General features: G+C 41.9%; 1 protein-coding gene across 1 annotated transcript in view; it reads right to left on the bottom strand.

Moving 5' to 3' along the window:
• The window catches only part of SCN10A (sodium voltage-gated channel alpha subunit 10), a 133,572-nt gene that overhangs the window by 66,521 nt on the left and 43,354 nt on the right, over positions 1–23,697 (bottom strand). The window contains 6 exon segments of the mRNA XM_077128630.1: positions 790–898; positions 2,552–2,689; positions 4,096–4,542; positions 6,252–6,611; positions 18,725–18,898; positions 21,504–21,745. Coding sequence (XP_076984745.1) covers positions 790–898; positions 2,552–2,689; positions 4,096–4,542; positions 6,252–6,611; positions 18,725–18,898; positions 21,504–21,745 — 1,470 coding nt within the window.

Raw genomic sequence — 23,697 nt, 5'->3', positions numbered from 1 at the left:
CCAACCACCCTCTTTCTTACAGATGGTGGCAGTGGTCGCTGTCCTATGACCACCCATCCCCTGGCTTCCTGGAAGTCTGATAAGCCAGGTACCAGGTCTCCGGTGGTGTGTGAAGGGCTATGCCCTGAGCCCATGGTGGACCCAGGGCTCACCCCATGGCTGAGATTGGGCCTGGGTCTGCAGCCCAGCCCAGGGTCAAGTGGAGCTGGAAACTCAATGAAATAATTTTTTTTCCCTTTGTTTTTTAAATTACTGAGATCAGATAATATGAGTATTCTCATAATATAAACCCTTTGCTCATTCACTGCAGAAATGTTTAATGAGATATATTATGTACCTCACTATTCTAGACACTGGGAAAAATAAGATATGGGTTCTACCTTTAAAAGTTATACAAAAGATTGAGGGAAACAGACACATGGTGACCCTCCATTATTTCCTGAATGAAGAGTTTTTATGTTGGTTTAACCTTTTCAACCTCAAAAAGGTGGGTTTCTAACTCAGTGAGTTGCTTTTGAGGAAATAAGGAAGGCACCTCCTAGTTTTCTTGTTTGTCGTAGCTGAGAAGGCGTATGACAGAAGTACTCTAGGTTGCTGTGAGTTGTGGGCATTTGGGTTTGACCCTGGCCCCCTCAAGTCCAGGAGGGGGGCAGCAAGGGCCCCTGTTTGTCTATCTCTCACAGAACCAGGCCAGAGGCGGAACACCAGATGAGAGCTGGCTGGCCTGGATTCTGGCCCCAGTTCACACAAATGTGAGGTCTGTGGCCCCCTCCTTCCCTGCCCCCTCACCTTCTGTGAAGCAGTCATCCGGCTCGTCAAGGTCAGGAATCCTCAGGATCTCCTGAGGATCCTGGATGTCGACTGTGCTTCCTTCCGAGGTGCTCGTGTCATCCACTCCCTGCAGCACAGAAGCCAGGGGCAGTGAACTTGGCTCTCTGAGGGGCCTAGCGACTCTGTGCAGTGACTAAGGTCAGACAGGCCACGGGCTCCTCCGAGGTGCAGGGGTAGCCCCTGGGGCCCAGGAACTGCGCTGGGCCCACCAAGGCATCCCTCACATTTGGCACCTAGCCAGCTGAGGCCTGGAACACTGAGACTCTCTTCTGATCCCCAGAGGTTCAGCTGGGAGAGGCTGAAACCTCCAGGCCCCTGATGGAGTGCTGGTGATGTCCCCAAGACACGGTAATTACACCCATAAAGACTCTCAGCATTCACTGAACTTGAATATTTAATCACAGAGCAGTGCTGCAGGGGCTCTGCTGCCTGCCCTACAATGCCTCCAGATGAATTCAATTAGGAGTCAAAACTGCTCTCCTATGAGTAAACCTTATAGCTCGGCTAATGGACTCAAATGGTGGGGTGGGTCCCCATCCGTCCTAGTCAGGTCCCGCCCTGCCTGGTCAGGATCATGGACTAAACAAAAAACAAAACCAACACCCAGCGGTCATGTACTGAAAACATCAAGGAGGAGAAACTAACCAGGGGAGTCCTTAGAAAGCATAGAAGGAAACATGATGTCCACAGAGAATTTGACAACTCTCACCCATGAACTGAGTGGCTTATGCTCAATTGGAGCTCCCAAATCCCATCTCAGCCCACCCTCTTATCTTACCATGCATTGGTCAGCTTGCCCAGAGGCACACAGCCAGTAATTGACATTCCTGAAGCTGAAGGGCTTGATAACTTTGGGGATGAAGCATGTCTTCCTTATCTTTGCCTAGCCCCGTGCCTGTCACATAGTCAACTCTCGGTGGAGAGGTGTCAAATTAAATTCTTGAATTTAACACAGTAGTGTTAAAGATGCTAAATCTTTATCGCCACCTCTTTCCCTAGAACTTATTTTCTTTAAAGATTTGGAAGTGAAACCACCAAGTTTATTTTTACTTCTTCTAAGATGTTCATAAACCCTGCACCTTCTCCCTTCTCAGTCTCTGTAAGGCTGTCAGTACACTACTCACCTCTAGGCAGCTTCTCTCCAGCACCAGTCTGATTTTGGCTGGAGTAAAGGAGGTGGACAAAAAAAAAGCGGGGGAGAGACTCAGGGAAGACTTCTCACCCTAGCAACTCTGACTTTTATGTGTTGCCTCTGAAAGACACTTAAGTTTCTTTGCGCATTGTCTTTTGTTTCCTTTTGTCTTGGCTGTCATTTTCTGGGCACTTTACTCTGTTTCAGGCAGGAGCTAAACAGTTGACAAGCAGCATCTCATTTAGGCTTCAAAATAATCCTACAGAGTAGGCGTCATCATTCAGTTTCATAGATGAAGAGACTGAGGCTCAGAGGGGTTAAGAAACTGGCCTGAAGCCTCCTTTTCCTCCTGTTTTACAATCAGCTTCAGGCGAGGTTGTGGCAGTGGTATAGAGCAAGTTGAAATTGTGCTGAGCAGCTCAGAGGCTGGGCAGGGACTTGAAAATTCCCAGGATGAGAAATTAAGTTATGTGGTCCAGTGCAATCTGGAATGCCTGCCCTCCCCTTTCTCCCCTTCCTGCCAGACCCTCCCCTCCCCCATCAGTGTCTATCCAGCTGTTCAACCTCTCCAGGAAACCACATACCTACCTCTGTAGGATCCTGAGGAGTGGCTTCAACTTTCAACTTTTCATGCAGATATTGAGTCAGATCCTCAGAAGACATCCCAGAGCCTGGGCTTCTGGGTGTCTGGTGGTCTTCATATTTTCTGACTTGTGGCAGCTGCTCCTGCTAGTGAGAGAGGGTCCCTACTGGGTACCTGGGTCCACCATCAGCTGATCATTTCTAATTTGTAGAGATCTTGCACGTCACAGGCTGGCACAACTAAGCACCTAATATGTTCAACTTGCATACACATATACAACTGTGTGGAGTAAACATGAAAACTCTACAGCCAGATAGATTGAGGTTTGACTCTTTCTGTTTATTGGAGGGAGGTGGGAGGTGTTGCATGGACCATGAAAGGGTTTGACAATTGACTCCAGTACCTACAAGCTGTGACTTTAGGCAAGCTATTTAACCTCTCTGATCCTTATTTCTCCCCATCTGCAAAATTGAGAGGGCAAAACCTACTTCATTTGGTTATTGTGATGACTAAATATGTTAATGTTTGTGAAACACTTTACATGAAGCGATTGGTTCAAAATATATTAGCTATGATCACTATGACCTGTTCAGAGGTCGGATTGATAGTGAACTTGGGCCAGCTGAAGCCCCCCAAGAGCCCTGGAGTAACTGAAAATGTCTCTGAATGGCAGACTGTCATCACAAAGTTCACATCTTATATTCTGGAGTTGGGTGATGCCCAACTATCCTCAGCTGTCACCCAGACAAAGGCATGTAAAATATGGCAGCTGATAACAGCAGCTGCTGGGACACAAGAGAATGACAGCTTCAGGGGAAGAAGGCTATGGAAGGGCTACAGACTCAAAGCACAGCTGACTGAGGCCACTTAGTTGCCTGGCCAGCAGCCCTGCATGTCCCCGGGGCCTCACAAGGATCCCCGTCTTCCAAAATTGTGCAGAAGTGCATTCCCTGAGTCATGGAGGCGAGGTTAATAAGAGTTGATGATTCAGTTAAGGTAGTAAGGAACTGTGCATTGGATTTAAAAATATATATTATCAAAAGGCTTCAATGTGCTTTAAATTATTTGGTGCCAAAAGGAACAAGTGTCATTTTCCTGGGACATCACTTGTCTCAGTAGGGAACACTGGAGAAGTGAGTCACGTAATAGTCAGAGCATCTTAGGAGGCTGGTGAAGATTAGATGTCTTGCTCTGGGACAAAATCTTGTTCTTAGAGAAATCCCACTAGCATGTCATGCACAGGACATAAGTTGGGCAGAACCAATGGGGCAGCTGTGTGAAAGAGAATCCCCAAGCATCTCAAAATGGCCTGGGCATCAGTCTCTGCCCCTTTATTCACCTGGAGGAATTCTGACTCTTTCTTCCACACCCAGCTCAAATGCCACCTTCTTTGGAAAGGTTGACACTCCTCCTAGGCCAGGCTCTTCATAACTATGCCAGCCCTGATGTTGGAAAATCATTTTATCACAACTTCCCTTTTGCCCTGGGTCATTCTAGCCCTGAGGTCCTTCCTTGCTTCCTGCAGCTGTCCCATGGGGAGAACTCTTACCTGCCCTCTGGGGACCACTTCCTGCCCAGAGCTCGGAGATTCCTCCTCACCATCATCCTCCAAGTCCTCGAGGTCAGATTCACCCTCAGCAATGGGCACAGAGATCCACACGTCGGGATTGGTGATGAAGTCACTGTGTTCATCCCTGGGGCCTTTGGCAGTGGAAAGCCCTCCAGGGTCACCCACAGTGGCATCAGCAGCAATGTGGTTCTTGGCAGTGGGGCTTGAGAGTGGGAGTTTCACTACCAGCTGGGGCTTCGCCTTGGGCCGGAGGAACAGGCAGGGCCTTTGGAAGAAGTTGCAAAGTGCCTGCCTGGTGCGATGGCCAAAGGTCTGGATCCTGTTCAGGGCTAATTGCAATTTGTTCACCTCCCCATCTTCTTCTGGGGCTGTAAGGTTGTCAGCACTGAAAGAGTTCAGCAGCAGGGCGATGAACAGGTTAAGTACCTGAAGAGGATGTATGGAGAAGATCAATCAATGGACTGAGCCCTACCACAGTCCAACAGGTTGACAGCCAGATGGCCACAGCCTGGCCTCTCCCTGCCCACCTAAGACTCTTTCCCTCCTGGAAGAATGGACATTTTGAGAGTGGCCAAGAGGACCCTCAGAAGTCCATGCACCCAAGGCTTGGAAGCATGTTCTCCACCATAATGGAAGATCACCCAGGACATTAAGGGTGAGAAAGCACCAGCCTGCTTGGGACCACTCTCATCTGTCAAAGCCTTGGGTTCTATTTCTCATTCTGGAACCATGAGCACATTTCCTCTTGCTTCCACCTTCATGTTCTTCACCTCTAGGCAGGGAGTGGGACTCTACTTTTCAGATTGGTTGGGAAGATGAAATGCAGGGGGATGTAAAAGTGCTCAGAGACAAACTCCTTGCCTGACAGTTAGGGACCTGGTAGCTTTGGGATGGGTAAATGCTGCAAAAAACAAAACTGGAGCTGCTCCCATCATCGATGTGGTGCGATCTGGCTACTACAAAGTTCTGGGAAAGGGAAAGCTCCCAAAGCAGCCTGTCATCGTGAAGGTCAAATTCTTCAGCAGACGAGCTGAGGAGAAGATTAAGGGTGTGGGGGGAGCCTGTGTCCTAGTGGCTTGAAGCCATATGGAACAGTTTCATTAAATGCTATAACAGATGAAAAAAAGAGAGACAGCAAGTTTGGCCAGGAAAACAGACAGAGGTGGAGAGCAGGAGTTTCAGCCAGACCCACAGTGGGGAATACAGGCAGAAGTCATCTCCAGGTCAGGGCCAGGATGGGAAAGACATAGAAGAGTCTGAATTCGTTGCTACCTTCCCTCCTTTTGTTTAAGCTTTCACCTATCTGTAAAACCCTTATGGGGAAAATAACTTAGGCTTATTTTCAGGGCTTTAAGGAAGGGAAGCCCACATCCCACCACGCTGCTAGCCAGTGCTGGGAGGGCAAGGATGTTGAACTGTAAAGTGGACGGAGACAAGCTGTGGGTGAGGAGCCAGGGTGGGACAGTGAAGGAGGGCCAGAGCTGACTGGCAGGACAGTCTCCAGAGGGACTCCTCCCAGACCTGGGAGGGGCTTTTGTTATTATCACTGTATCTTTTGATGTTGTTTATGACCCAAGTTCTTTCTTTCATTTTGTCCAATTATGACTGACCCTTGTTCCTAGCTTGAACCTGTGCTGCCTGGAGAAATCAGTCAGCTCTTGTTCTCTTAAAGAAAAATATCTTCTGAGGCTTCCTATAATGGGGAAGGAAATTTTTCCTTCAATAACTAACAGCTAACATTTATTGAGTTTCTGCTGTGGCTCCAGACAATTTGCATATGTCATCTCCTGTAATTTAACTCTCCCAGTAAGCCCATGAATAAGCAATATTTTCTTGATTTTAAGGAAATTAGAGCTCAGAGAGATTTAATCTCTTGCTCTGGGTCACCCAAATAGTGAATGATAGCGCTAGAATTCTAAACCAGTCTTTCTTTTTCTATAATGTATGCTTATTCCAGAAGTCAGATTGCCTCTTAAAGTGTGTCCTACATGACTTTGAAAAATCTGAGGACTGAAAATCAAAGAGGAACAATTTGGGCATAAAAACATGCAATGTCAAAGCTTCTTAGGATAGCCCAGAAGTGTCTTCAATTGCTTATGAGACAGTCAGCGCTCGCAGTGGGGCTCACCACTCACCACCAGGTTCCCCAGCACCATCACTGTCAAGAAAAGGATGAGGCATACAGATTTATCACCAACTTCCATGCAGTTCCACATGTTTTCAATCCATTCTCCACAGAGGATCCGGAAGATAATCAGGAAGGAGTGAAAGAAATCATTCATGTGCCAACGTGGCCATTCTTCGTCGGGCTTGGCGATACGACTACGGTTTTCCTTGTAGCTGTCCCCAAGGAGCTGCTTGCCAACCAGAGCGAAGATAAAGACAATGATGGCCAAGATGATGGTGAGATTCCCTAGGGCTCCCACGGAGTTCCCAATGATCTTGATGAGCGTGTTTAAGGTTGGCCAGGACTTGGCCAGCTTGAAGACCCGCAGCTGCGGAGAAACAGAGACTGCATCAGAACCTGGCAGCTAGTCTCACCAACTTTCATCTGAAGTTGTGTCCAGAAACCCAAGGTCTGGAAAAAGTAGAAGACAGTTCATTTCATTAAGACAGAGTGCTCCCTGGAAGCTGTTTCCAGAGACCTCTCTTTCTATGTCATAAGTTACTAAAAAATATGATCAGCCTCCTGTGGTCCCTAGGTGTCAATGTACTTCACTGACTGGCAAAGTCAAGGGTCTTATACTGAGGTGATGGTCTTGCTAACTTTACTTTGTTCAACAGTCACAGGCCTTATCCTTTGGGAAACTGAACCCAGACTATGAGAGTGGGTAGGGTATGATGGAGCATACAAATAAATGAGAACAAGCCCATTTTTTATCTGAAGGGTGGTTTGCCTCCAGTAGATAGGGCATAGCCCACTCCATTTGACAGGAAGAGCTTCTTTGTTGGCTGAACATATATTAGGGCATTTCTCATCTTGGGACAATGGGTATCATCTATTGCCCCCACCAGCTCTGAAATTGTGTGTATCTATGATTTCATGGGCCTACAACTCATATGTTTATTTTATCAACCAACCAACCTATCCCCATATTGAACATCAGCGATGCATGGGAGGCATATGGAGAGAGGTATGTAGGTGCCTGTCCTCACGGAGTTAATGCTTTAATTATAGAGACAAGACAAAGACCCACAAAGTCTCCATTGTTAACCTAAATGTGCTAAGTCCTATGAGAGAAAAAAGTATTGTGTTGTGGTATATAAAGGTATATAAACATTTAAAAAATACATTTGTATCATTCTCTAAATAGTTTGAGAGATATATCTGGGCTCATCTGTCAGTAAGTCAGTCAATTTATACTTATGGGGCACCTTATGGAGCCACTTTCTGGCCTGGATGCCAGGAAGCTGTGCTGAGCAAAGCTGTGCAGCAACAATTTTATCACCCACATTGCAGTGAGTAAATCCTGAAGGAGGAGGCTTAATCTCTTATATCAGAATTATCATATCTATTTCTCTATGAAATGGAGAGATCCATGTTCACCTTAGATCCAATTACTCTCCTCATACTGGGAGCAAAGGTTAAAACATCAGCTCTGTGAACTGGTCACAAAAGTAGCTGACAAATATAAATAAAAACCGAGGGTTAATTATATTGACATTTCTTTTGGTCTTCAGTGTCTTGGAGCAGATGGAAGAAAGAACAAAAATTGTGGAACTGTAACCCATACATTTTTATGGGTTACATACAAACTTTAAAATCTGTTATATTTCACAATAAAAAAAAAAGGAAAACAAAATTGAGGGTTAGTAATTACTGAGCCCTTTTGTAAAGGGTATTAGGACAATGCAAAATTTCTTTGGCAACCCAATTGATAAAAGTCATTGTTTTGGCAGTGAACTCTGGGCAAATACAAAAGCAGAGGCTGGGGATAGGGCCACAACATTTATTAACAACCATCCATCACACCAGGAGCCTTGCAGGGCAAACAGAACTGTGAGAGGCACAAGGAAATGCCCCCTGACACCTGAACAAAAATACTAGGGCATGGGCTCCTGCCTCCATCACACCTGGCTAAGGGTTTCTACTGGTCCTTAGTGGGAAGAGAAGACTGGAGAAATTAATATTAGAATCTCTTTAGATAAGAAGTTATTGCTTTTTGTCCATAAATTGAGCCATGTTAAACTCTAAGCAAATTGTGCATAATTCTCACTATAGGGCACAAGTCCAGTTGTTTTCTATTAATTCTTTTGTGGTCTTTTTAAAGGGCAAGAAAACAGAATCCCTCTAGGTTCAGTTATGGAGAAATACTGGGCTTGGGACCCTCTAATGTTAGCTGGTCAGTCAACACATTTACATACAGAGTGCCTGCTGCCAGGGCTGTAGTGCCAAACAACCTGATCTACTCTTGCTGATGCCTTGAGCGAGTAGTAAAGGGGAGTAACCCACCTGCAGCCGTGTTCCCCATGACCCTCACCCTCACTTCCCAACCAAAGGCACCCTGTAGTCTTTGCCCAGCTTAGCATTAAGGCAAAAGCATTTCTTCTCATTGTCACATAATATTTATGAACAATTACTTTTAGTAGAAGCAGAATATTCCATCATATTTAATCATTTCTTTAGTTGATCTCATAAATAATGTAAAACTTCCATTTGAAAAAAAAGCTGGAAGGAAATGAACCAAGTTGGAAACAGTAGATATTGTTTAATATCCAATCTTAGATTTAAACTTTTCTATAGTTTTCAACTTATTGTAACGAGGATACTTTCTTTCCACAATAGGATGAAAGGCAAGTCTAGTATCTGTTCACTACTGGGGAGGTGAACATTTGGTGATAAAATGGGCCTCGCATTTGTGAAAAATATCAGAAGACAGTGCAATACGGTAGACTATGAACTTGGTTCCCCCTTACCATGGAAAACAACTAAAAAGTCTGAATAAAAAGATCTTAAATACATTGATGATCTGTCAATAAAGTAAGCAATTCTCATCCAAAAAGTAAATAAATAGGGGACTTCAGAAGGATAATCAGATCACTGAAGCCAGATTTTCCCCTGATTTATAAAGCAGCCAGAGAAAAAGACATGTTTCTTTTAAAGGAACAACTGTTAAATTGAAAGCTGACTGTTTTCAGCCGGAATACTGTGGAAAGTCAGAATGGAAGCCAGAATGCTGTGTAGTAATACCTTCAATGGAATGAGATAAAATAACTTGTCTTATTCAAAATGGAGTGAATTTGAGCTTAGGTTTTAATGGTCTCATAAGGCATGAGGAGCAGGAAAAATGCCTGCCTAAGGCAGAGAGTCTAACAGGAGTCCCTCCTCCCATGAGAGTGGATCCAAAGATCTAAGTATTATAAATAAAAGGCAATCCATACAAATGCACATAATAAAATTGAAGAGCACCAAAGACAAAGAGAAGAGTTTAAAAGCACCCAGAGTAAAAGACAGATTACTTTTAAAAGAACAACAGAAAGTTGACTGCTTACAGCCAGAATACCATGGAAAGCCAGAATGGAAGTCAGAATACTGTTTAATAATATCTTCAATGGAATGAGATAAAATAACTCTCAGCTAGAATTTTGTGTCTCAAGGACAAGGGCAAATTGAAGGGCAAATAAACAAAACGGAGAAAGGTTACTGCCAGAAGGCATTCAATAAAATAAATTCTAAAGGATGTACTGTAGGCAGAAGGAAAGTGCTTCAAGAATGAAGGTCTGATTAGCAGGAAGGTATAAAGAGCAAGAAAGTGTGAAGTATGAGAGTGAATCTAAATCAATACTGACTGGATAAAACAATGGTGCATTGTAGGGTGTAGAGTCAGTAAGACTGACTAGATGGTCAACCATTCACTTTTCCTCTTCCTAGATACAAAGGATGACTCGGTTTTCCAGCCTCACCTGCAGATAGATTGGGATCATGTTATTGGATTCTGGCTGATGGAGTGGAGACAGAGGTAATGCATGCGACTTTCAAATACAGCCACAAAAAACTTCTTTCTCATCTGCTTCCATGGCCATCATTGAAGGTTTTGACATCACAAGATAGAATGATCTTGGATCCCTGAGTCACTACTTGGAGCAGATCCTTCCAGGACATTTTTCCAACCAGCATTGGATATGCTGTAAGAAGTAAATCTCTATTGTGTTAAGCTAGAGATTTAGGGTTTTTCTCTGCAGACAGTGTAAGGTAGTAATTGAGTAAGGTAGTAATAAGCAATGGAGAAATCAATAATGTAGAAGAGAACTGGTGTCATTTCAAAAATATGATAAGTAAGATACTGGCTTAGTAATCATGTGGTAGACAACAAGGAAACTGATATAAGAAGGTTTAGGAAGGGTTGATTGTGTCATGCAGTGGTGGAAGTATTGTCGATGATAATCTTGGGGCAAATCATGAGGCTCCTGAGCCTGTAGCTCTGAGAAAATTTGGTAAAACAGAACTTAGCATTGTGTGTCATTTGTAATTGGTTATGGTGGCAAGACATTATAAGGAAGAGATGAGCTCAGGAAAGATTTGCCTGGCTTATAAGAAGAAATGAAAGGCAATAAGATTCAAAAGCTTTGAGTCTTGAGGATTTATAAAAATATACTGCTTCTAGATCCCAAACAGTAAGCATAAGATTAAGTCTTTAAGTGTTAAAGACTATACTAGTTTCCTAGGCCTGCTGTAACATATTACCACGAACTTGGTGGTTTGAAACAACAGAAATTTATTCTCTCATGGTTCTGGAGGCTGGAAGTCTGAAATCTTGGTGTTGGCAGGGTCATGCTCCTTTTGAAATCTCAGGGGGAGAATACTTCCTCATCCCTTCTACTTTCTGGTGGCTACTGTCAATCATTGGTATAACCTGGTTTGTGGACCCATAATTCCGATCTTTGCCTTCATCTTCACATGCTTTAAACCTTGTATTTTTCTGTGTGCCTTTTCATTTTCTGATGCTTATAAGGACACCCATCGTTGGATTTGGGCCCATTCTAATCCATGATGATCTCTTCTCAAGACCCTGCCTTTAATTATATCTTCCGAGGCCCTTATTTTAGATAATGTCACATTCAGATGTTGGGTTGATGTATCAAGCTGTATAAAGTCAAATTTTTCAATGAAATAGCCAACTCTGAGAAAAGATTATATTAATGGTGTAGCCATAACTAAGTTGAAAGAGTAAAGCATGGGACAAGAAAGCAGAATTGAGAACTTTGTCACAGAAAACACTATGGATGTGTGGAATACAGAGTGCTCAGTAGTCATCTTAAGTTTTTGAAGGAATTGAATTACGAAAGATATCATGAGCCCTGACTTAAAAAGCCTTTGAGTGTTTAAAACTGAAAATCAGACTTGGCTTGCTAGCTTTCCCAGGAGGCAAGCTTTGAAGGCTTTACAGGCCCTTTTCAGGTGTGGCCAAGGCACTTCTTAAAGGAGACCCACTAATTGCTGTGCGGCTTTTATCAGAATATGAAATGGGTGAAAAATAAACCTTGATTGGGTTAAGCCACTGAGTACTTGGGAATGTTTGTATTGCAGCTAGCTTATTTATATGTGTAAAGTTTTTTTTTTTAAGCAAGGTAAAATTAAAATACTTTACACAGTATTAAGTTGTGAGGCAGGAAACTAGAAAGGAAAGTTGTCCTAGAGGAAGATAAACAGTCCACTTAACTTGTTACTTTCATTTAACTACCCACACTGTAATTTCTAAGGTAACTACTCAAAGAATAGAAACAGAGTAATTTCTAAACCAGTAAAGGGGGAAATAGAGCAAAGAAAAATAATCCAAAATAAGTCAAGAAAGATTAAAGAGAAGATGGGGGTAGGGTGGGGAGAAGAGAGAGAGGGTAGAGAGGAGAGGGAGAGAGAGGGAGGAAGGAAAAGAGAAACTAAAATGAGAAATGAATAGAAAGCCTCAAATATACATATCCAAATGCATCAGCATTCACAATAAAATAAGTAGATAAATGTGCTGGTTAAAAGACAAATATTGGATTGTCAGAACTGAAAAAATTCCTAAATCTAATTGCATGTATTTATAAGAGATACATAAAAACCCCAAGGACACTCAAAGACTATAAGTAAAAGGATGGATAAAGGCATGTTAGGCAAATTCTAAACAAAAAAAAGCGAGGGTACCTAATTAACATCAAGCAAGTGATACTAAGGCAAAAGGCATTTCTAGACATAAAGAAGCTCAATTCTTCATGATGAAAGTTTCACTTTATTAGGAAGATACAACAACTTAAAACATGTATGCACTTAATAACACAGACTCAAGACAGAACTGTAAGAAAAAACAGACTAAACCGTTATCATAGTGGGAGATATTTTCACACACTGTCCTCTCAGCAATTGCTAGAACCAGGCATCCAAAAATAAGCAAGGCTGTAGAGTATTTGTACCACGCAATGAGCTTTCTCTTCCTGGTGGATATATGCAGAGCATTGCACCCTACAACTGCAGAAGACACATTCTTTTCAAACACATAAGGAACATTTTCAATATACTGAGCCAAAAAATTATCAGGAAATTTCAAAGCATTTCTACCATACAGCATATGCTCTCTGACTATAATACAATTAAGCTAGAATTCAATAGCATAAAGATAACTAGAAACACCACATGTTTCAAAATTAAGAAACACATTTCTAAATAACCTTAAAGGAAAAGAATAATTCAAAGTTGAAATTAGGAAATATTTAGAACCAAATAATAAGGAAAATTCTGCATATTAAAGTAGTTCTTGGCAGGAAATTTATGTCTTAAATAAGTATATTAGAAAAGAAAATATCTATCTTAAGAAGTTAGAAAAGAGGAGCAAAATATGTAGAATGGAGGATAAATGTAATTAAGATGCAGGATTAATTGAAATAGAAAACATCAGGGAAGTAGAAAGGATCAACAAGCCAAAGGTTGGTTATTTGAAAAGACTAATTAAATGGACAAATCTTGGCAAGAACAAAAGAAAAAATATTAGAGACAGTACAAACCACTATTATTAAGAAAGAAAAAAGTGACATAAGTACAGCTGATATAGACCTCTAAAAAATAAGAAAATAGTACCACAACTTTATGCTAATTATCTTGAAAATCTAGATAAGGAAAAATTGTTAGAATAATATAATTTACCAAAACTTACTTGAGAAATAGAAAACCTGATTGGTGCTGTAGCTATTAAGAAAATTAAATCAGTAGTTGCAAACCTTGACCTCCAACTTGTGAATTCTAACAAGGAACAAATAATTCTAATCTTACTCAAAGATTGGGCTTAGAAGAGAAAGAATATTTCTGCACTATTTTAATGGAGATTAGCATAACCTTGATATGTGATACCAAAAATCTGGCAAGGACAATGCAAGTGAGGAAAATTATAGGCCAGATATTACTCATCAACATGGATATGAAAGTCTCAAATTATTAGCAAAATGAATCTTCCAATGTCTAAAAAATTACATCATGACCAAGGTTGGGTTTATCTCAGAATTGCAAGTTGATTTACCATTAGAAAATCAATTAACATAATTCACCTCTTTAACAGATTAAAGAAGAAAATGTGATTATCTTAATACATGCAGAATAATTGTCTGATAAAATTAAATACTGAGTCATGGTAAACATTCTTGACAAAGAGAGTCAATAAAGGGTATCTTGACATAAACATCAGACTTGGATTGAAAGCATCCTTTTGGGATTAGGAAAAAGTGAGGATATCTGCTACTAACACTACTTTTCAACATTGTATGGGATGTCCTCACCAGCATAATTACATTATAATAATGTATTATAAAGAGACAAATAGTATAAGGATTAGAAAAGAAAAAGCAAAACTCATTATTTGTACATTATTATATTCAAAGAAAATTTAAAAGCTATATCAGAATTAATAAGCACAATTTCCAGATACAAAAATATTACATATAAAAATGCAAGACAAATACGAAACAGTTAAAAAAAGGACATTAAGAAAGAGATGTCATTTAGAAGAACATAAACAACTAGGAAGTATCTAGGAATAAATCTAACTGAAGATATGCAAGACCTTTATGGAGAAAATAATAAATCATTATTGGATGAATTTATTGAAAGATCCAAATAGACGGAGTGTATACTGTATTTATAGATTAGAAGATCACATAATGTAAAGGTGATGTAAAAGAATATATTATTCCCCAATATATCTGTAGGTTATTGCAATCCCAATGAAAAATTTCAACAGTTTTGTGTATATGTGTGTGTGCAATTTGACAAGCTGATTCTAAAATGAACATGGAAGTGCAGGGGTCAAGATATTCTTGGAGAAGTAAAGCAAGGAGGGTGGTTTGCCCTGCCAGACACAGATACACTTATAGCTGTAGTAATTAAGACAGTGTGATATTGGTGCAAGTAGAGACCAAGGGACTAATAGAGTAAGACCTTAAATGATGGGAAGAGGAGTGATGCTATTTTGAGAGGGAGGAAAAAGTTAGAATAAAGATGCAGCATTTTTATTTTTTCCTTCTACCCTTCTGTCTTCCAGTCAATCAACAGATGTCTATTCTACTATGGGCTGGGCATACTATGTGCTGAGCATAGTAGGAACTCCTACTATGTGCAAGGCAGCCCTTGGGACAGAATGGTAAGCAAGAAAACTGGCTCTTGTTTCATGGAATGTAATGATAATTCTAGACTCTGAAAAATGGATTAATTTGATGAGTGAATCCAACTTTAGAGTGTGCTTGGGAAGAGCCTCTCTCAGGAGGTGACATGTGAGATCAGTCTGAAAAGATGGGAATGAATGTAAATGAAGAGCTAGGGGAAAGGCATTCCAGGCAAAGGGGAAAAAATGTGCAAAGGCCCAGAGTGAGGAAAGTTTTGTTTATGCTTGAGGAGTAGAGAAGAGGCATTTATGATGAGCAAATTGAGCAAGAGGGAAATTATTTGGAAAAGTGGCCAGGGTGTGATAATTCAGGACTTCATAGACCATGATAATGACTTCAAATTTTATTTTCAGAGCAATGGGAACCATGAAAGTCATAGTCAAGGGAAAGCCATCATGTGATTTATGTTTTTTAAAAGTCATTCTAGCTGCAAGGTGGAGGATTGACTGTAGAAGGCAAGAGTGGAGGCAGGTAGATCAGTTGGCAGACTATTGCAGAAGTCCAGTGAAAGGCAGTGGTGGCTTACCCTAGAGTCTGGGCAGTGGAGATAAAGATGATTAGACAGATTTTAGATGCATTTTGGAGGTGGAACCAATACCATCTGGAGATGGATTGGAAATGAGGGATGAGGAAAATAGTGGGATCAAGGGTGAGTCTTTGGATTTTTGGTGTGAGCAAAAGATTGGATGATGATATCAATAAACAAACCGGGAAGGTCTAGGGAAGACGATTCTGGGGGGAGAGATAATGAGGAAATTCTTTGTAGATGTGTTAAATTTGTGGTGGCTGCTAGACATCTAAATAGAGAGAACCTGTAAGGAGTTACATACAAAAGCCTGAAGCACATAAAAGAAATCTAGGATAGATATACAGATCTTGGTATTTACAACTTGGACGACCACTGAAGTCAAAGAAGAAAATAAGGCCTTGCAGACTGTAAGTTTTAGAAACTGAGAAAAGTGAGGTATGAGAAAATCCAGGAGAGGGTGTTTCAAGAAAATATTTCAGGTGGGAGAGGGTGATGATTCTGCTCAGACCTGCTGAAAAATTAAGATTTAAACAGAAAAGCAAATTTTGGATTTGGCAACGTAAAATCATGGGTAACCTTGTCTGATAAGAGCTGTCCTAATGGTGTGGAGAAAGAAGCCATATTAGAGACGATTGGTGAGAAAATGTGAGGTGAGGGAGTCAAGTCGTCACCTATTTTGAAAAAGGTGAGGCTGTAGCTGGAGGATGATGTGAGTTTTTTGAGACTGGCGATAACTGATTGTGCGAAATCCTTGAGAAGGAGAGATGGAATGGGGTCCAGAGCCCCAGTCAAAGTAGAGGTCTATGAAAGGAACAGGGACACATCTATTATCTCAGGAGAAATGCAGAGAAACTGAATGCAGTTATATCCATGGAGAGAAGTGGTGGGGGAGATGAAGGTGTTCTTTTCTGAAGGCTTCTATTTTATTGGTTCAGTATAAGGGCATGATCACGAGTTGAGAGTAGTTGGGGGTTAGTGCAGGATGGGAGAGAAGACGTGGAAAAGTTGAGGAGGGAGGTAAAGATATGAAATAGTTATCTCAGAGTGTAGGAAACCAACTAACTAGATAATTAAGACTTTAGTAAGTATAGTAGGGTAATCAGGCCATTTTCAGTGTCCATTGGAGGTTTGTGGTCCTGACTTTAAAATGAAACTGATCAGCTGGATTGTGTGATTTTCCTCTAGTCATGTCCACAGCTCAGGTGTAGGCATGGCAGAGGGAGATGTTTGAGTTCAACCCCAGAGTAGGGTTTTTCCAAACATAAAAATGCAAAGGAGAAGAGGGACAAGGTAGATGAGTTCATTTTCAAAGGCATAATAATATTGACTGACCCTATTTCTAAGCCAAGGAATGAGGGAAATGGAGATGGTGGGGGAGGTGGACTAACAGACCCCTAGTGGGGATTGTTGGCTGTGGTTAGGGAATCGTAAGTTGACAAGTACAGAAGGTTCAGGAACTTAGGTGCAAGAGGACATGCACCTGAAGAATTCTGTAGACCTAAGATATGAAGAAATCCTGCCTATTTTTGACTGTTTGGGGCTTTAGGCTTTATGTAATCAAAACAAAAGTAACACATAGACTTTACAGCAACTAACTTGTATTTCCCAAAGTGTACCCAAAATTTTCCTATTCCATTAGGAAGTTAATTTTGTACCCTTTCTGGGACATAGGGGCTATGGAATATTGTTCTCTCAGTGTTTGTGCATAGATGTCTTACATTAACTATTAGCTTAGGTGCCCACCTCTTGGCATCATTCTCTAGATACTTAGAGAAATCTGTACTTCTAAAAATGTGATTTCATTCCTGCTTTCCCAAGTTTCTAGGTTGTGGAAAAAAAGAGCCCTGTAGGTCCACTCTGCCCTTCTCCTCCACGGGACGAGAGGGTACCATCACTTTAGGCACATGTCATCAGTTAGCAGTCCATGCACGAATACGTCCCAGTTTATACTTTGTTAGGCTTTCGGAGAGTTCCCCCCCCCCCAATTGAATTGGTAGATGATATTAAAATACTCAGATAAAAATCTGGATTGCTGGTTTCTCATGACAAATTGGAAACTCTGACTATAACGAACAAGGCCAACTCTTCAGTAACTCTAAGGCAATATAAGTAATACCGATTCTATGTAAACGCCCCTCCTCAGAGTTGTGTGTGGGTTGGGTCCACCTGATAAGACTGAATAGCTATTTAGACAGGGCAAAATCCAGTGCCAAAGTCTCCTCCTTGGCTGACTTAATTTCATTGCCTGCCTGGGCCCTATAGGCATTTAGGTTTGCCACCCCTGAGACAGGTAAACCAAGTCCTGAGGCTCAGTGCTGTCTCACTGGCCCCATGATGAAGCCTCAGCAGATTTCCTGGCCAAATGTCTCACTGCTCCCCTGAACTACCTGGCCTGTTCAGTCCCTGGATGCCTAGCACTCTTCCAAACTGCCAAACTAGAATTTGCAGAGATTGCTGAGCTCTTTCTTCTGCATTTTGTCATCTCTTTCCAAAACCAGACACTACGCTCCAAGTTGGCAAGGAAGCAATACTGAGAGCAAAGGGCCGGCTGGTACTAACAAGCCATCTCATGTTTTGCCCACTCTCAAGACTCAGGGCAATCTTCTTCCAGGTGGTCTTGGGACTTGAGAGATCCCAGAGGCACCAAGCTTTCCTCCTGGGAATCTGACAAAATAGATAGATGCAGCTTTTACAAGGGTGGGTGGCCTTGTAAGAGTGAGAGCAACGGGGCACCTGTTACTTGAATAGGGGAACTCTTCTTGTAGAGTGCATTCCGGAGCTGAGTTTGGAGAAGAGCAAGCAATTGTGGCTAGTAGGAGGCAGTTTATAGGTGCTGGGGATATTTTGGACTGTGATTTGGAGTGATGAGGATGCAGAGGACAAACTCCTTTTGGTGGGAAGGAGCTGGGGTTCTGCAGTCAGGCAACCTGGATTTGAATTCCAGCACTGCTACTAGCTCTGCAGCTGTGAGATTTGGGTATCAGATCATCACTTAACCATTCTGCGTCTCAGTTTTTCTCATCTATCTGTGGGAAATTAAAAGCAACTATGTCTCAGGTTGCTGTGACCATAACATGAGGTACTTTATGTCAAGGGTTTGACACTGCATGACATGTTGAAAGTGCCCAATAACCTTTAACTCCTATTGTTATTGCTGTTATTGTGATTTGATAAGAGAACAGGAAAGGTGCTTGAAAAAAAATCCTTTCTTTGTGCAGATGAGGGAACTAAAGCCAGAAAGGTGAAGGAACATCCCCATTTTGAATCTGTAAAAAGCTGGGACCCGATCCCAAGCGTCCCGACTCCCAGCTGCCTGCCTCCCTCCCACTGGGAGTGAAGACGAAGAGGGAACTGGTTAGTGGAGGTCCCAAAGGACAGCATCTGTTCCCAGGGATGGGCGTCCCTGAATCTGGGTGGGAGCTTCCCCAAGCCTCCAGGAGAACATGTTACCAGGCGGAAGGTCCGTAGCACAGACAGGCCTCCCTTCTTGGACATGCCCAGCTCCATCAGGCTCACAGTGACGATGATGCAGTCGAAGATATTCCACCTCGTCTGGAAGTAATGGTAGGGGTCGAAAGCGATGATTTTGAAGACCATTTCAGCAGTAAAAAACACGGTAAAGACCTGTTATGGGTGGAAACAAGGCTTCATTACACGGGTCTGCAGGGTCAGGAGACAGTGACAGATGGCAGTAGGAAAGCATCTTGATTTTAAAATAGCAAATCCTTTTATCTTTTTTTTTTTCTCTTTCTTCCAATTTCTATGCTATATGTAGGTTCCTGAAGGATTTGGGATGGAACACTCAATGTGGCAGAATAGAAAAATATCTGGAACAGTGTCTGGGAAATGTGCATTAGAATACATGCATCAGTTTTTCTGGACAAAATGATGGTGTAAATGGTGTAAGGGGGAGCAATCATTAAGATCATAATTATTATTATATAAATATGCAAATGAGAAGCCAATCTGATAACACAGTTTAAAAGTATGGGTTGTGGGGCAACTCAGACCCTGATGAAAAATCCTAATTCAGCCGTTTCCCGGCTTGTATAAGCTTGGGCAAGTAACTCATCATCTCTATACCTCAATTTTCCTCATCTGTGTAATGGGCCTAAAATGAGATATTGTAAAAGTGGTATTCTTAGCAAAAGATCTGGCAGATAGTATTTTATTAATAAATATAGCTATTAGCAAGAACAATAATAATACATTTTTTCTAAGGGTTTTTTTTTTCTTTCAGCTCTGAGTGTCTTTAAGTTGATTGTCTTAATCCATTGGATAGAATTCTGAAGCTGAAAGGGATCAGGACCTGGCTTGGGTCACACAACAGCCAACAAAGAAGGGCGACAGGTGAGGAAAAAACAAAGAACAGGATCAGGTGCTTTTCTCTCACAGAATCATATCCAAGTATTTCACCAGCTTGGGAAATAAGAGGTGATTGCATCTTTTTTATAGAGAAGGAAACAGGCTGAGAGTTTAAGTAACTTGTCCAATACACAAGACTGCAACTCCATAATTCAAAGAGCATCTGTTGGGCACCCTCTTTAGGCAAATCATGTGACATGGTGGGGACAGGGGATGGGGTGCTGTGTCTCAGAAAGACCTGGGTCAACTCTGGTTCCATTTCTACCGGCTGTGCCACCTTGGACAGGACACTCAACCTCTCTGAGTCTAAGTGCTCTCTTCTGTAAACTGAGGGTGATAACAAACTCAGTATTCTTTGTATTATCAGGGTGTTGTGAAGCTTAAATGAGTTAACATTTATAAAGCACCTGACTCATTCATTGTAGGCACTAAACAAATGACTTTCTTCTTTCTTTTTGTGTTATAGTGAAAGGCTTTTTCTCTCCCTAGCTTCAACTTTTCCAACTGTAATATGAGGGTGTGGGCATAAAGGTCTCTTCCAGAAGGTCCTTTGTTGTCTTATGGTAACTTGGAAATAAATTCTCCCTTCTCATTCCAGTTTCCCTTTTTTAGATATTCTTTAAATAGAATGTGACCTCTTAGGCTACGTGATACCAAACATAAGGAATGCTGATTTCACAGTATCCCAGAACCTACTGGACTCCCTTTCATATCCCTGGAATATGGAACAGGGGAGGTTTCAGGGGAAGATGAGTTATGCTTCCTCTGGTGCCCCTCTTTCCAGCTAGCTCTGCAGCCTACAAGGAGTAAGAAGTGGAAGGTGACAGTAGACCAGCAGAGCAGCTCCAGTGGTATGAAAAATGGTGTGGACTTGGAGGCAGGGCCCTGACCTTTCCTAGCTTTCATGTGCGTGCACGCACACACACACACACACACATATATGTTCACAGACACACGTGCACATCCGCATGCACACACATGCAATGGCAGGTCCCTTGAGGTGGTTTCACCCATAAGAAGTATGGGCTCTGAAACCTGCCTGTATCCAATTCCTGACTCTGCCACTTACTCCCCTTAATGATCTTGGGCAAACATTTAACCTCCTGGGCCCCAGTTTTTCAATCTGTAAAAGGGTATAATAATAGTAGCTACTGCACAGAACTGTTGTGCACATAAAATGAGATAAGCTGTGAGAAATATCTGAAACCATGTTTGGCCTAGTATAAGTGTTCAAATAAAGTTGCCTATTATTATTAGTCCTGTGGGTGGGGTAAGGGTTGAGGAAAGTTGCTGTTCCTCTGAGTCAGAGAATTTACTCAGCATGTAGCAAAATCCAGCATGGATTTTATCTTGCAAATGCAAATAGTATTTAAAAATAATGGAGACAAATTTAAAGTAGTGTCATGTCTAAATCAGATTCTCTGGTGCTTTGGTTAGATCAAAATGACCTTCAATGTCAACACTGAAAAATCATGACCACCATTTCTTTTAGTTATAAAAAGATAAGTACTAGAACTGGAAAGAACTTTATCAGGTCCGTAGATTGTCTTTAGATGAGAAAGTGTCATTTATCTTCATTTCACAGTAGAGGTAATTGAGGTATAGAGAATTCAAGTAGCTGTCCTAAATTCTGTAAAGAGGGAACTAGTTCCCCTAGCTAAGGGCTCTGTCTCCAGCTTGCTGTGCTCGTTTATCCCGACACAATTCCAGCCCGGGTTCTTCAGGCTTGCTAGCATACATCTCCTGCATTGCCCCCTCTGTTCTCATCTAACAAAATCAGAACCCCAGGGGATGAGGCTTGCTCCCACTCCTCCCCGAAGCCCTCCAGCATGCCAGTGCAGGCAGCGCCTCCCAGTGCACTCACAATGTTGCCTATTTGGAGCATGGCGATGAAGGCAGGACTCATGCCGTGATGCTCCATGGCCATGAAGACTGTGTTCACCATGATGCAGAAGGTGATGGTGAGCTCTGCAAAGGGGTCTGTCACAATCTTAAAGAGAAGCGTCTTGAGTTTCACCCATGTGGGGCAACACTTCCAGATCAGATACTTCCGAGCCAAGCTGATGAAGCGGGGCGGGCACCTCCCCTGTTGAGACTCCTCTAGTTCTGCATCACAGGTATGGTCAATGACAACCATCAGAGCACATTGCCTCAGGCCCCCAACCCGAGGTCATCTCCTAGACCCTGTCATCACTAATAAGCACTATCTCCAGCAGCTTGATTTCAGCTTTCTCTCTGATGATATTCACTACTTTCTGAGCTCCTTTAATTCAGCAACTTCAATCTGAGCTTCCAAAGCTTCCTATACTTTTGTATTTGCCCATCGTGAATGTTTGTCCTTATTTCTCAACTTACCCAGCTTAAATTTCATGTCCATCATTCTAATCAGTCCTTTGTAGATATCCTCAATTCCCTTGCTCCTCTCTATCTCCACTGTACTTGCCTGGCAAAACCCCAACCATGAATAAACCCAATTTGTAGCCCACTCTGAGCCTGTACCCAAACAGTTGAATCTGGATGGAGAGTAAGCTACGCTGATGGGTTCCATTTTTGAGATTCATGATCCCACCTTGTCACTGTCCTGGAAATCCTTCTTGAGTTTCTGTATTCCATCCATTCCTTACTCCTCCTTCCCACTCCTCACTCTTAACTCAGAATATAGAATTTTATACAGAATATAGAATTGCTCACAAAAGAACTTCCTCATCTTCCTATCCCAAGTCTCCAACACATGGGAAAGTCCATCTCCAAATTCTGCCCTCCAGCCCATCACAGGGCATACACTCCTCCCAATGTATACGGTCTCTCCCCCTCTCCTACTTGAAGCCTGTGTTAGCCTATTCCTTCCCGTTTTGCACCATTCCCATCAGCAGGCAAACATGCTTTCATTGTTTATCAATCCTGAAAAAGGTCTCCCTGCACCCCATGTTCTCCTGTAGCTACTGGTCCCCTTAATAACAAAATTCTTTGTAAGAGTGTTCTACAAGTACTTTCTCCACTCATCTTCTGTTCTTTCCCCAGTCCTTGGAATCAGGCTTTTACCCCTACCAAGTTCAAACTGTCAATTTCCAGTGATCAGCTTACTCTGCCACTTACAGCATTTGACAGAATTTATTATACATTCTGTGCAAAGCTTTTTCCATTTGACTTTCAGGACATCACAATTTCTTGTTTTGTTTTTTTCTCCCACATTACTGACTGCTTCCTCTCAGTTTCTGTTCATGGCTCCCTCTTTCTTTCCTGCCTCTAAATGCTGGAGAACTCAAACATTCTCTCTTTGGTGTCTCTCTCTTTTTCTCTATCTAGGCAAGCTTTATTTATTTATTTTTTTGCGTGGGCAGGCACTGGGAATTGAAGCCGGGTTTCCAGCACAGCAGGAGAGAATTCTGCCACTGAGCCACCATCGCACCGCCCTATCTAGGCAATCTTACTGAGCCTCAAGACCTTAAAAAACCATCCATATGATCATTCCTTCCAAATTATACGTCCAATATCTGATGTCTCTCTTGAGCTCTAGGCTCATCTCTCTGAGAGTTACCTCCATTATATCTCCATTCGGATGTGTAATTGGGGCCGCTTCTGTGGAGGACACTTTTATAGCTTTAGGTACATCTATAAATTCCACTGTAACCTGCAGATATACCAGCCTGTGTGAGCACAGAAAGATGCTGTCCGTTGTTTATAATTAAAAAAAAAAGGAAGCCACTGGTAAAGTACATTATGAAAAAGGGATGAGGCAGATTTATTTGTGGTGATATATATAAAGATCTTTATATATGTATATACATGTGTGTATGTGTGTGTTTATATGAACAGAATATTGATGGAAGGATACAAAAGAAACTGGGGGAACACCCAGATACTGAGGGACAAGGTCTTTAGTGGGAGGGAGACATAGGTTCATTTTATACACATCTGTAGTATTTGGGTATTTTTTTTTACTATATACTTTTTTTTAAAAAAAAGAAAATAAATGCCTGCAAATAAATGCATACTCTAGATTTTTGCCAACAGTGCTGTTTTTCTACAAGTAATTAAAAAAATTGTATGTAGTCAAA

Source organism: Tamandua tetradactyla, chromosome 15 (genome assembly GCF_023851605.1).
Source record: "Tamandua tetradactyla isolate mTamTet1 chromosome 15, mTamTet1.pri, whole genome shotgun sequence".
In the NCBI taxonomy this organism is placed as follows: Eukaryota; Metazoa; Chordata; class Mammalia; order Pilosa; family Myrmecophagidae; genus Tamandua; species Tamandua tetradactyla.
The sequence above is the reverse complement of the archived record's forward strand: the minus strand, read 5'-3'. Positions and strand labels throughout refer to the sequence as shown.